This window comes from Eurytemora carolleeae, unplaced genomic scaffold, assembly GCF_000591075.1.
Source record: "Eurytemora carolleeae unplaced genomic scaffold, Eaff_2.0 scaffold1672, whole genome shotgun sequence".
Taxonomy (NCBI): domain Eukaryota; kingdom Metazoa; phylum Arthropoda; class Copepoda; order Calanoida; family Temoridae; genus Eurytemora; species Eurytemora carolleeae.
In genome coordinates, this window is record NW_019397556.1 from 39137 (window position 1) to 52070 (window position 12934).

Consider the following 12934-nt stretch of genomic DNA (forward strand, 5'->3'; position numbering starts at 1 on the left):
TTAGATTTTTCTAGTAAAAACTCATTTTCTATAGAAACAGAAATTGTAACAATGTACAGAAGAAAGTTTCAGACGAATTTTTCGCATTTCAGACAAGATCAAATATAGATTAACACCTTCGTGCTTATTTGTGCATCTTTCAATTATTTACGCAAATAAATTTAAGAAGAAAGGGTGTCTACCCCCCCCCCCCCTATATACCTACATGCATGATCATACCACTGCTTTATTTCACAAGAAGTTTGGGTCAAGGACAATCATTTTAGTTAATAAAATTTTCGTTATAAAATCTGCCATCTGCTCAAGACGCACGATACCATTCAATGTCAGCATTGACGCAAAAAGCGTAAACAGATGTTCATAATCAACCAGTTCAGAACTTGCGTAGCTCTAACGCATTTCCAGGCGCCGGCGCTACCGGGATTTTCTCCAAGGGTCATAGATTGACGCAGACCGCGTCAGTGTCGTGACTGCACCGTGGTTGGTGTGACGCAAGGGAAATACGCTTGTAAAACTGAGTGAATACGCAGAAATGTAGGATGCATTAGTTCATACGAGACTTGAGGTGTTATACGCCATATTAATCTACATTTTATTTTCGAATATTATTTGTGTACTCATTCTTATTCCTGCATTCTTGTACTCTTTGTCATAATGTTATTTATATACGTATCCTTATACTTATTCTTATTCTTGTATTCTTATTCTTCTATTCTTATTCTTCTATTCTTATTCTTCTATTATTATTCTTCTATTCTTATTCTTCTATTCTTATTCTTGTATTCTTATAATCTTTGTCCTAATGTTATTCAAATACCTATCCTTATACTTATTCTTGTTCTTGTATTTTTGTAATCTTTGTCCTGATGTTATTCATATACGTATCCTTATACTTATTCTTATTCTAATTCTTTTATTCTTATTCTTGTATTCTTATTCTTATATTCTTGAAATCTTTGTCTTAATGTTATTCATATACGTATCCTTATACTTATTCTTATTCTTCTATTCGTATTCTTGTATTTTTGTATTCTTGTAATCTTTGTCTTGTTTTTATTCCTATACTTATCCATACTTATTCATATTCTTGTATTCTTATTCTTGTCATCTTTGTATTTTTGTTATTCATATACCTATCCTTATTAGTAATCTTATTCTTGTATTCTTTTTCTTGAATTCTTGTATTCTTTGTCCTGATCTTATTCATATACTTATCCTTATATTTATTCTTATTCTTCTCTTCTTTTATTCTTGTATTTTTGTATTCTTGTATTCTTGTATTCTTGTATTCTTGTATTCTTTTATTCTTGTATTCTTGTATTCTTGTATTCTTGTATTCATTGTCCTAATGTTATTCATATACGTATCCTTATACTTATTATTATTCTTATTTTCTTGTAATGTTTGTCTCGTTGTTATTCATATTCTTGCTTTTATATCCTTTTCTTCATTCTTATCCTTATCCTTATCCTTATCCTTATCCTTATCCTTATCCTTATCCTTATCCTTATCCTTATCCTTATCCTTATCCTTATCCTTATCCTTATACTTCTATTCATTCAACCATAAAATAAATGGCAGTGAACCTTTACGGAAGTATTTTACAACTGATCAATCAGAGAAAATAATTTGAAAACAATTACAAGAATTACAATTACTTTTTTATTAAATTTACAATTGTATGTTTTTTCTTATTATCTTTTATTTTCTTAATTTTCTCAATAAATTTTTCACTTCTTGATTAAAATCCAGTAATTTTTTATTTCGCCGAAAAATATAAAATATATTTCTTTTTTCTTAATTTTCTTTACATCTTTCAGTCGAATGCATGAGGACAAAGTGATTTGATTTACAAGTGTCTATTGTTTTCCTATTAACCTTTTAATTTTTTCCATCAATTTTTTTCTTTGATATCATCTTCATTGTTCTTAATGTTTTCATGAAATATGGGCTAATTAATTATATTATAATTTTGTGGCTATTTTCCTTTAATTTTGGGTATTTTCTACTTGAATGGCGATTAAGTGAGAACCAGAAAATTGTAGGAAGAAAGTTGTCTTCGTTCTTCCTTAAAGAGACTGTAAAGGAAAAATGAAAGGGGGTAAAGGATAAAACCCGAGAATCTCAGGCTTTGAACGAGGCATATATGATGTTCCTGTCTCGAGAAATTGATATAAATCTGTGTCATGTATATATGCAATTTTGTATAAAAGTTGTAGTATAAAACAGATCATATTCAACAAATAATCTGTTTAAACCTACTACTTTTATACAAAATTTTTATATATATAGATTTTCGTATAATTTTGACACAGTTTTATATTAATTTCTCGAGACAGGAACATCAGATAGATGTCTTATATGCATCGTTCAACGCCTGAGATTCTCAGGTTTCATCCTATACCCCCTTTCATTTTTCCTTTACAGTCCCATTAATTTGATTGATAGTTTTGTATTGTTGCAATGGATAAGTGTGAAGAATGGTGTCGTCTTTACATAACATTATGTAATGGCTGAGAATTTATTTTGTTACGGACTTTTTTTACGACAATAAACATATCATTTCGTTAAAAACAAAAAAGTATTTCGAAATTTCGAAAACTTTGTCAGAAATTATAGTTAGAGATATCTCTTAGATTGTTAAATTCCTATCATTCCGCCCGTAATTTCTAACAAAAAGTTAGAGGGTTTCTTCTGACAAGTTTAATTGTAGTTTAAAAATATAAAGCGTATATTATTAATTCAATAATTTTTTCAGAAATAATGTTTTAGCAATTAGAAAAAAGTGAAATATTTAGCGTAAACACAGATCATTGTGACACGTAGAAAGGACGTGTTACTGGTGTAAAACAGTTTAACACCAGAAAATAAATATTAAATCAGGTGTTACTGCCTAACTGCCTAAACACGTGTCAAGCATGAATTAAAGGTAAGGGGCTCTCTCGGCTCTCTGTACAGGGAATATTACGGAAGTATGAAAATGGCACGTGCCAACGTTTAAAAATTGTTTATTTTATAATTATTGGAGGAATTCTAAAGTTTAAAACATGTTTAGTTCACGTTCTCACGAACTTCGGGGAATAAAGTAATTTCAACGCGTTCTTGAGTTTATTCTGGAACAATTTAGTTTTCATCACATTTTCCCAGGGATTTCTGTAGAATCAGCTCTCATACATCCAGCTCATTTTTCCCCGACAGTTTATAACCTAAACCCAGAGAGCCCTGGTTTCAGTTGAACCAGAGACCCTGAGATGAGAATGAACCTGGTGGGTCTCCTGCTCCTGGCCCTGATAGGGTCTGGAGTTGCACAACGACGACAATTAATCCAAGATATGATTGAGAACCTGAGAACCAAACCCAAGTCTAGCAGTCTCAGTCCAAGCTTTAACGGAGAGATCAATTTTGATCTGATTGGATCCGGAGGATTACCGCTCCAGGGAGCCGAGGATGGGAGTAGAGGAGCAGGGTTCAGCTCCAATCCAAGTGCTCCAAGTATAAAGGATGTTATTACTGGTTCTATTTCTAGATTTGAAACTTCTAATCTAGAAACACAATCTTCTTCACAAGGACCTAATGTCGTCAGCAGCATTCAAACAAGGAAAAATTTGATTAATCTTTTAAAAAATTAGTTTTGGAAATGGAGGAGGTCATATTTTTTTAAATATAAAAAAAATATGTAAGGAATGGAGAGAAGTTGTTAAAACACTCAATATCAGTTAAACAAGCCATAACTAGTTTAACTTCCTTTCTCAATTATTAAATTTCCAACTTTGGTTTTTTATCTACAGGGTTACCCACAAAAGATGAGACTGTAAAGACGACCCAAACTAAAAAAATATGACGATTTAAAGCTTTTCTTCATTCAATTGAGTATTTTGATGGTGTACAAAATTTTAAAGCAAAGAAATAAGCCAGCTTAGGCCTACAAGGAACCGGCCCTGAATGCAAGAAAACGGACCAAACAAGTTCCGTACAATTGTCTCTGAAGTCACATCCTTTGTGGGTTACGCTGTTTATTAATAAAAAGATAAACTAATTTATTTTAGAAAGAATAAAAGAGAACCAGAGGGTCTACCATTCTTTGCTGAATCTCCTAAACCTTTCTCCGAACATGAATTGGAAAAATCCCCGTTTACTGAAAACAAGAGTGAATTAAACAAGGTGCCATCTATCGAAAAAAAGCCAATTTTCAAAAAGTCGTCTTCACGCTATAGCGAAAAGCCGCAATTTCCATCGAAGAAATTTCAAGATGGACGTCTTCAAGAGTCTGGTTCGTTCCAAAGTGGAGCTCTACCTAACGATTTTAATTTTGGGCCTCCAGCTAGATTTAACAGTGGATTTAATGATGGGCCTCACAGATTTCAGGATGGACCACACAGACTGAATGAGGGAACACAAAAAAAAATCATAGAGGGAGGAAAAAAGGGGTTGTTTAATGGACCACCCAGACCTTTTAACGATGTACCCCCTACTATATTTAAAGATGGACCTCCGAGCAGGTTTAATGAGGGGCCTCCCAGCAGATTGAAGGATGGACCCCCAGACAGATTTTTTAACGGACCGCCTAAAAGATTTATTGATGGCCCACCCAACAGATTTAATGATGGTCCACCGAGCAGATTTAATGATGGTCCACACAACAGATTCAATGATGGCCCACCAGCTAGATTTAATAACGGTCCAATAGGCTTACTTAATGAAGGGCCACCCCGTAGACATAATGATGGCCCTCCAAGTAGGTTTAATGATGGCCCATCATCCTTCCGCGGCCAACGTGAATCATTCCATTCAAAAAATGGACCAAGACCTGGACCTAGCTTTAGGGATATGATTAAAATAATACTAAATCATTTAACATTTTGCATAGATCTTAAAATAGTTAAACAATTATGTGATATTTCTTTTTAAAAGATATTATTATTTTTAATATCACAGGCATAAACGACAACCTGGAGATTTACCACCAAAAATGTCCGACATTTTCCCGCCAAAAAAGTCCGATTTTTTCCCGCCAAAAGGTTCCCTACGACCTGGAGCCGAGGATCAACGAAAAATTAAGAAGAAGGGTCCCCGTAGGAACCCTGATCAAAGTTTTAATCCTCCCGAAGAAACCTTCTCCAACTTCAAGCCAGCTTTTCTAGGTTTTTAGCTGCAAATTTAGAAAATAATTAAATCCGTTTAAAAAAGTATTTATCAAGCTAATTGAGGGTGTCATGGAGGGAAGGAGGGGTGGGATGGGGAGGGGGGTCTAATGTCTAGTCTAAAGTTGAAGGTTTAGACACCATAGATTTTCCAGATCAGTCGACCGTTTAAATACATCTTACGTTGTAGCATTATCCGTGGCATTGCTTCAGTTGTTACCCAGAAAAATTACCATCAGTTTAAAAAATACACTTTTACGGTTTGGCTATAATAGATGTCAAAATTGAAAAAAGTCCAACTTTTCAAGGCCTACTCAGTTTTGAAAATAGGTTTAACACAATTCAAAAAGTTTGTTAGAAAAATCATTTTGCCCTTTTTCTCTTTATTTTAATGCTATGCAAATTTTTAAAAAATAGTTTTTTTAACAACTTAGTTTTTCTTCAATTTTGTTTATTGTTAATCGAGAAAATAATTGAGACTTTGTCACAAACTCAAATTTTCTGATCCATGTATATTTGCAACCTGATGGTGTAAACCTTTGATATTTCAAACTTAGATTATTTGATCTATCAGAATCCATAGTTTGAAATATCTTAGGTATACGACATTGGGATGCAAAGATAAAGGGATTAGAAGATCAGAGTTTGTGGCAAAGACTCAATCCCAATAGCTTTAAACCTTTTCACAAAATTAATTATGAAGTGGCTAAAATTTTCAATGATTCAATGATTCAATGCAAAATTGGAAAAAATAACTAAAGGAAATGGAACGGAAATATACTCTGTCTCTACTGGTTCTTTGTAACCACGCAACAATTAACTTGACCCTGCAATTGAAATTGAATTTGTATGATATATATAATAGTTACTCAGATATATATAATTAGGGGAAACTTGGAGATTGACTATTTCAACTATTTTCCCATATCCTGTTGTTAAATATTAAATCTAAAGGTTTGCACTAAATATGAAGGAAGTGAGAAGTTTAACCAACCGGAACCAACTAGACTGGACGGACATAGTTCCGTCAAACCTCGTCGGAAAAAGGGAAAAAAGAGAAGTAAACCCCAAACTCCATACACTGAAGTTTCTCCACCTTCCTACTCTACCCTTCCAACCTTTCCAACAGATTCTGGGTTTGGGTTCGAAAACTCCTTCGCATCCGGGTTTGGAGAACAAGAAGCAGGGTTCGGAGATCAGGGATCTAAAGGATTTTCTCTTGAACCTGAACCGTCCTCCAAACCAAAACGACAGTCTATCTCCACCACTTCCAATTCTGGATTTGAAAATGAGGGATTTTTTGCCGGGGTTCAGGAGAGTTTCCCGGATCTTTCCGATTTCGGAATGAATTGGGAACCGGAAAAAATCCGAACGAAGAGATCTGCGCTCAAAAATCCGTTTTATTACAGAGATGAACGGCCAAGGCGACAACGACCTAACCATCCGAGTCGACAGACGAATCGTCAATCCAACCGACGATCTCAGGGTCCAACCGGATTCTGGGATGATGCCGATTTTGATTCGGATTTCTTTAATGGCGGCGGTCCTTCAGCGTATTCTTATGACGATTTCAGCAAGAGTTCTCCATATTCTTTCCGACCTCAACAATCCGGCGAAGTTTCTCAGTACCGACCCCAAGAGCCTGCGTACAGACCACAAGAAGCTGCTTACAGACCTAAGGAACCCTCATACCGACCTCAGGAGCCTTCATATAGACCGCAAGAGCCATTTCGGCCACAAGAGCCAGTGTACAGACCTCAAGAGCCTGCATACAGACCTACAGAACCTGCGTACAGACCTCAGGAGTCACCGTATACCTCAGGAGAGGTCACTGCACTTCAGGCAGCCTATCTTCCTGCACCTATCAAGGTAAACAATTGTTTTGCTGCTCCATAAAATTCTAAGGTTCAAACTAAAGTCTAAGCTCTACCAGTCTAAATGCAAAAGATGTGTTTTTGTCTTAATAAAATAACAATGTGTTCTCTATCCGTCTCAAACTGATAGCTCAGTTTTCTTAAACCATTTACATTCCTGAATGTATTATTCGACCCAGGCGAGTATAGTCCTTTTAAGTCGAATTTGCGATTGCTGAGTAAGAAAACATACATAGGGGCATAAAATAGGTCAGGGGGACTACTTGAACCGCGTAAATTTGTGCTAACCCTATTTTATCAGAATGTTCGTAACTTTTAACTGTCCTGTCATTTTGAAAGATTGAACGATCATAGCGTTATGATTTCTTCTGAACGTGAGGAGGAACTAACAAATATCTAGCGCTTTTTTTAAATTCTTTGAAAGATTGAACGATCATAACGTTATTATTTCTTCTGAACGTGAGGAGGAACTAACAAATATCTAGAGCTTTTTTTTAAATTCTTTGAAAGGGGGAGAAAATTCAAAGTATTAGATTTACTAATCGAATAATATTGTTTTCTAAAAACAAAATTTCAAAGAATATTTTTGTTGTTTAAAGGGACAGTTCCTGTAATTTTAAAGGACTTGCAAAGTAAGGACGAGCATACTCGATTCACACCGTTACCCTGATCAATAATGTGGAAGATATCGTCGTTTTATCTGATATTTTCCTCCATTGTTTTTGAAGCAGAAATGTGCAAGTGACTTGATTTACAGAGAAATTTCATTTGAAAATAATCAAGCTTTAAAGAGAAGATGATTAGAATACCTTGCGTCTTGAAGTGGACATGTCACTATAGTTTCAGTAGAAGTAAATATTTCTATTTACTGATATAGCGCCGAAATAAGGATTCATATCTCTAATTTGAAAATGAGCTAGATAGAATGATATATGTTACCGCCATGCAACTTCTATGAGTTCAGAATAGACAACAAACACATGACTGAACCCTGATTGGATTAGGCGCAAATGGACTCGGCATACAAGAGTGATGTCACTCTGTAATTGGAGAGAAACTTTTAACTTCGTATACAGTCTCTTTATTGTGCATTGACAGCATAGAAATTAAGATAATAGAAGCTGCAGTAAACAGTTCAGAGAGAAATTAATTTATTTATAAAAATAATTCAGTTTAAAGGAAGGGGGGGGGTATGACGAAGTTGAAAAACAACAAATCTATATATAAATTTGGCTTGTCTGTCTGGGTGTTTGCTTGTTTGTATCCAATAAACGTCAAAACGGCTGAACCGATCGGGCCCAAATTTTTTGTGGGACATCGCGTGACCACAGGGAAGGTTTATGAATGATAAAAATTTAAAAAAAATTTGTTTTAAAGGTCTTTAATTTTGTAAAAAAATTTCAATTCTTGAAAATCCGCAAATTTTTTTTTAAAAATCCGCAAAATTTTTTTCTTCTTTGTTTTAAAATGTAAACAAAAAGAACATGTTCACAATTTAAATAGAAAATAAGTTCAATGAGAATATACATGCTTACACAATACACATACAAGATTTTTATTATTATTATTTTTATTTTTATTATTATTCACCAGATCATAACCTAATATTTTCTGTATCGAAATACAGATATTTCCCACATGATATGTTTTAACTCCAAAATCCGCAAGAACCCTGTATTCTTATATTAGACTTTTGCTATTCTTAAAAATGATTTAATCTTTTAAAACTTTCTGTATAGTCCTGAAATATCTTCGTTAATATAAGTCAGAATCCAATCTTCACCTCCCTTTAACACTTAATTCTCTATCAATGACTGCTTTAATACATGACTTTTTGACGAAAGAAAACGATCATTAAAGAGCAAAACATTATTATTTTGCAAATGTTCAAAGCATCTATTTTTGATATTTTTTTTTTTACTATTTCCTTAAAATCTTTCACAAGCAGTTTTATCTACAGAGATAAATGTCTTCCGTACTAATTAAAGCTTGCGAATTAATTTTAACAATGGTTCTGTTTTGTTTTAAATTACTATTTATACTTTGTTTTATATATCTATCTATATAGTACTAAGTCTGAATTGAAAGAACAAGGAAAAAATCTCTTCTCTATTTCCACTTACCACCCTTTCCCATTCCCTACCCTCCCCTTTCCCATCCACCCTTCCCCATACCTTTCCAATATCCTCCTTTTCCTCCCCTTCACTATACCTCCCTTCCCTATTCCTTCCATTCCCACCCATCCAACCTTCCTATCTTTCCTACTTCTCCTTCCTTTTCCCATATTCCCTACCATATTACCCCATTTGAATTCCCTATCTTGCATTGTTCCCCACTATTCAACCTCCTACTATTACCCCTCCCCCCCCCCATACCTGTAGTAAATGCCGTACTCTTAAAACTTCGTCCAGTACTGTAGCAATCCAGACACAGCTCAATCTAACTTTGTTATCAATGTCAAGCAGGACACAATCTCATCAGCTATCAATGGCAACACAGACACAAGCTTGTAATCTATCAATGCCAAATCAATGGGCGCGATCTCGTCAGCTATCAATTTCAACACAGACACATACTATTACACCAAGGGCGTATATATAGTATACGTAATCGGTAATCAAGGTTAAATTTGAATCTGACATCCTCATGATTACATACAGTGATCGACATAATCAAGTGGAATAGATATACCTACGAGTGAAACCCATATAATTGTAAAGCTGGAAGGCGACTCAAGTTTAAAAAAAAATAAAAGTAATGTATGTGTTACTGTCAACTGATCATGCAATGTGTCTGTACAAAGGAATGTTGGGTATAAATTTAATTCTCTCCATAGAAATATTTGGTAGAATAGAAATAGATCTGAATCTGACTGATAAAAAAAATTATTAATGTTTTATCATTAATTCATCGTGCAGAACACCCTTTAATTTCTGAAGAAATATGCAAACAGATTATCAAGTTCAATAGGTGGCAACAGAGAAATGGACCAAATATACATGACGTCACATGTGTCAAATATAGCAAGGAAGACAACATTAGTTGACAGATTTTTCAAAATAAAATAAAAAAGTGTAAAAACCGAAAATAAAGAACACAACATTTGCACATATTTCACTGTATGATAAGAACTTTATTATCACTATTATTAATAGGGGGTGGGGGGGGGGCTGCTAGTTGATGCCCCACTTGTCACTTCTCAAATCTTTGTAAAATGGCAATTTTTAAAGGTTTTGAAACTAGAGAAGCTCCAAGGTCACCAAGTCTAAACTAATTATGTCGCATAAAGTTTATCTTCTACCTCTGTCCATAGTTTGCAATGATAACTGAATGTATCCTGAAAAGCAAGTCTATTATTGAATTAACAAGGTTCTTTATGTAGTTGTCGAGCAGTGGAGACTACTACTCCACGAACTCCAGGAACTCCCTTCAGTCCCCTGAGGACAACGAGATCCTTGGATCCGGAAACTTTGATATAGTGAAGGGAGGAACTTTCTACACCAAGGACGAGTATCAATATATTCCTAGCAGGTAATAATAAAATGCTTCCTATTTTTTATGTTACCCATTTTCCTGCTCAGTGCTCCCTCTCTTGTTTTCTCGAAATAACCCTTTCTTACTGACTTGTCCCCCCGCTCCATGGCATGCTCTGATCGACCTGGCATACCCCACCATCACCTTCATTACAATGTCCAACATGCCACATTTACTTCTTGACATGCCCCCCTCTCCTTGGCATGCCCCCGTGCGTCATCTGGATTCAAGGCTACATTCCTGTCTTTTACCAGCAGAAAACAACCATCTTAAAGGATCAGAGACCAGTCCAAGAAGGGGGGGGGAGAAATCTAAGGGGGGGGGTGATGTCAACTATAGGTTAAAGGTTAGAGTAGATCAATGTATTCAAGAACAACATTGGGATGTTAGACATGCATGCTAGAAACAGAGAGTATAAAGCTTAACCAGATATATCAGGGTATTAGTAGTATTTAGTGCTCAGAGTATGCAATACCATGTTTCATGAGGCTTCCATGCGTCTTATGGAATTTAAAATTTAACAATTTTTCTGTTTTTAATTGGTGATTTTCAAAATTTTGTTGAGGCAACATTTTTCATGTCGACTCAAACCAAATATATGAATAAAGATTTTACTTAGGATAGGGTTGATAATCATTTTAGAAAACGATAGTTTTTTCGATCGTTTTAAAACGATAGTTTTATTTTCGGAAAAAAACGATCGTTTTTGAAAACGACCTAACCGTTTTGAATTTTTAGAAAACGAAAAACAATTGTTTTTGATAACGATCGTTTTTATAAAAACGATAAGCGACCGTTTTGAATACAATTGTTTTATTTAAAAAACGATCGTTTTTAAAAAAAATTGTCATTGATAAATATGTTAACGATCGTTAACGAAGGGTCGTCATTAACTGTCACTGTCCAAGTTCAATAAAGTTTCTGTATGGTTTCATACTCTTTGAGTCGGGTCCACTATTACAGTTTTTAGAAGAGTTAAACTAAAATCTCTGTATGTTTTTATACTCTCTGAGTTAGGGTCACTATAGTAAAAAGTGGGTGAAGGACTGATATAAAAGTCTAACATGCCCCTCCCTAAAAACTCTAAAGGTGTTTAAGGTTAGGATCTCTAGACCTCTCACTGTTTCTGCTGTTAGGGGTTAAAATGACATTTCATGATTTTGATACAAATCTTAAGAATAGTGTAAGTTAAAGTGTGTAGAAGCATGATGTGAACACTTTAGAAATTATATTTTTGATAGAAATTTAAAAGTTTAGATTGAAAATGATTTTTAAAAAAAATAAACAGTTTTTCTGACAAATATCATCAACTGTTCACAAATTTAATTTAAAATATTATTTTCAGTAATTCTCCGCAGCAGTACAGCCATCAGTACGTGAAGGATTTTTTCCACAATTTCAGAGATTTCGCCGACATTAAAGAAGAAAACTACAAATAGTGCATTGGGGGTCATCAAGTACATTTCTCCTGTAAATCATAATGATTAAACCTATATAATTGCGAAACAATGCTTTAATGTTGAATTTATCTATTCTCGTGGTCACAGTGGTCGGATTGGAAATACTAAAAAGATATTTCACAAGTCTTAAATCATGATAAAACTTACTTGATCCCTCCTACCCCCTTCATAGAGTTAACATTGCCTAGTTGGCCTGGTTTACTGCTTGAATTTTGTTGGTTTTCTCGCATATACAGGGTGTCCCAATAAACATGGGAATTCAGTGACGAATTCGATATCGTCTTTTCAAATAATTCTTTGATTTAGTATAGTGATTGATACCTACTGGAAAGCTGTAATTTGTAAGAGTTTCGTCTGCTATGTTCACATTTTGTTTGTTTATGTTTTGACCGTATACGATTGTACTTAGTAAAACAAGAAAATTACAGTATACAAACAGAGTAAACTTAAGTCCGTCTTCACTGTTCATCTTGCGGGGACATTATAAACACATCTTTACATCGTTTAACCGTTTCATAAAATAAACTCAGACATAATAATATTATGGCTTTTAAAATTAGGTATTACAATGCTAATTCATGCCAAAGACGATATCGAATTCGTCACTTAATTCCCATGTTTTCAGGGACACCCTGTATATATATATATATATATATGTATATAAATGAAAAAACCTGTTTTAAATGTACAGGGCTGCCAAAAAAAAACATTGATCTTGCGTCAAGAATTTTATTATTTTATGTCAGTTAGGCATATACGGCATATACTACACAATCCTTTATGTACAAACCTAAACATAAACATGTCTCAATTTATGTACATATATTATACAATTTATTTAACCAATAGAAATTAGAAATAATTTTCACGTGCTTTTAAGCGATGAATATTTTCTTTTTGATTCTGTGTAGATATTTGTTATTTC

The 12934-nt window shown here is 34.2% G+C and overlaps 1 protein-coding gene across 2 annotated transcripts; it reads left to right on the top strand.

Annotated features, from left to right (window-relative positions):
* Window positions 1-2742: 2742 nt before the first annotated feature.
* On the top strand, window positions 2743-12423 carry LOC111714892 (uncharacterized). Of its 2 annotated transcripts, none has more exons than XM_023490106.1 (7): window positions 2743-2929; window positions 3233-3598; window positions 4047-4823; window positions 4936-5141; window positions 6109-7010; window positions 10398-10546; window positions 11895-12423. In XM_023490106.1, the coding sequence occupies exons 2-7, from the start codon at window positions 3252-3254 to the stop codon at window positions 11986-11988; spliced, it is 2475 nt and encodes an 824-aa protein (XP_023345874.1). In that variant the 5' UTR covers window positions 2743-2929; window positions 3233-3251; the 3' UTR covers window positions 11989-12423. The 2 variants fall into 2 exon arrangements, with proteins under 2 accessions (XP_023345874.1, XP_023345875.1); XM_023490107.1 differs by having other exon boundaries at window positions 6115-7010.
* The last annotated feature ends 511 nt before the right edge of the window (window positions 12424-12934 follow it).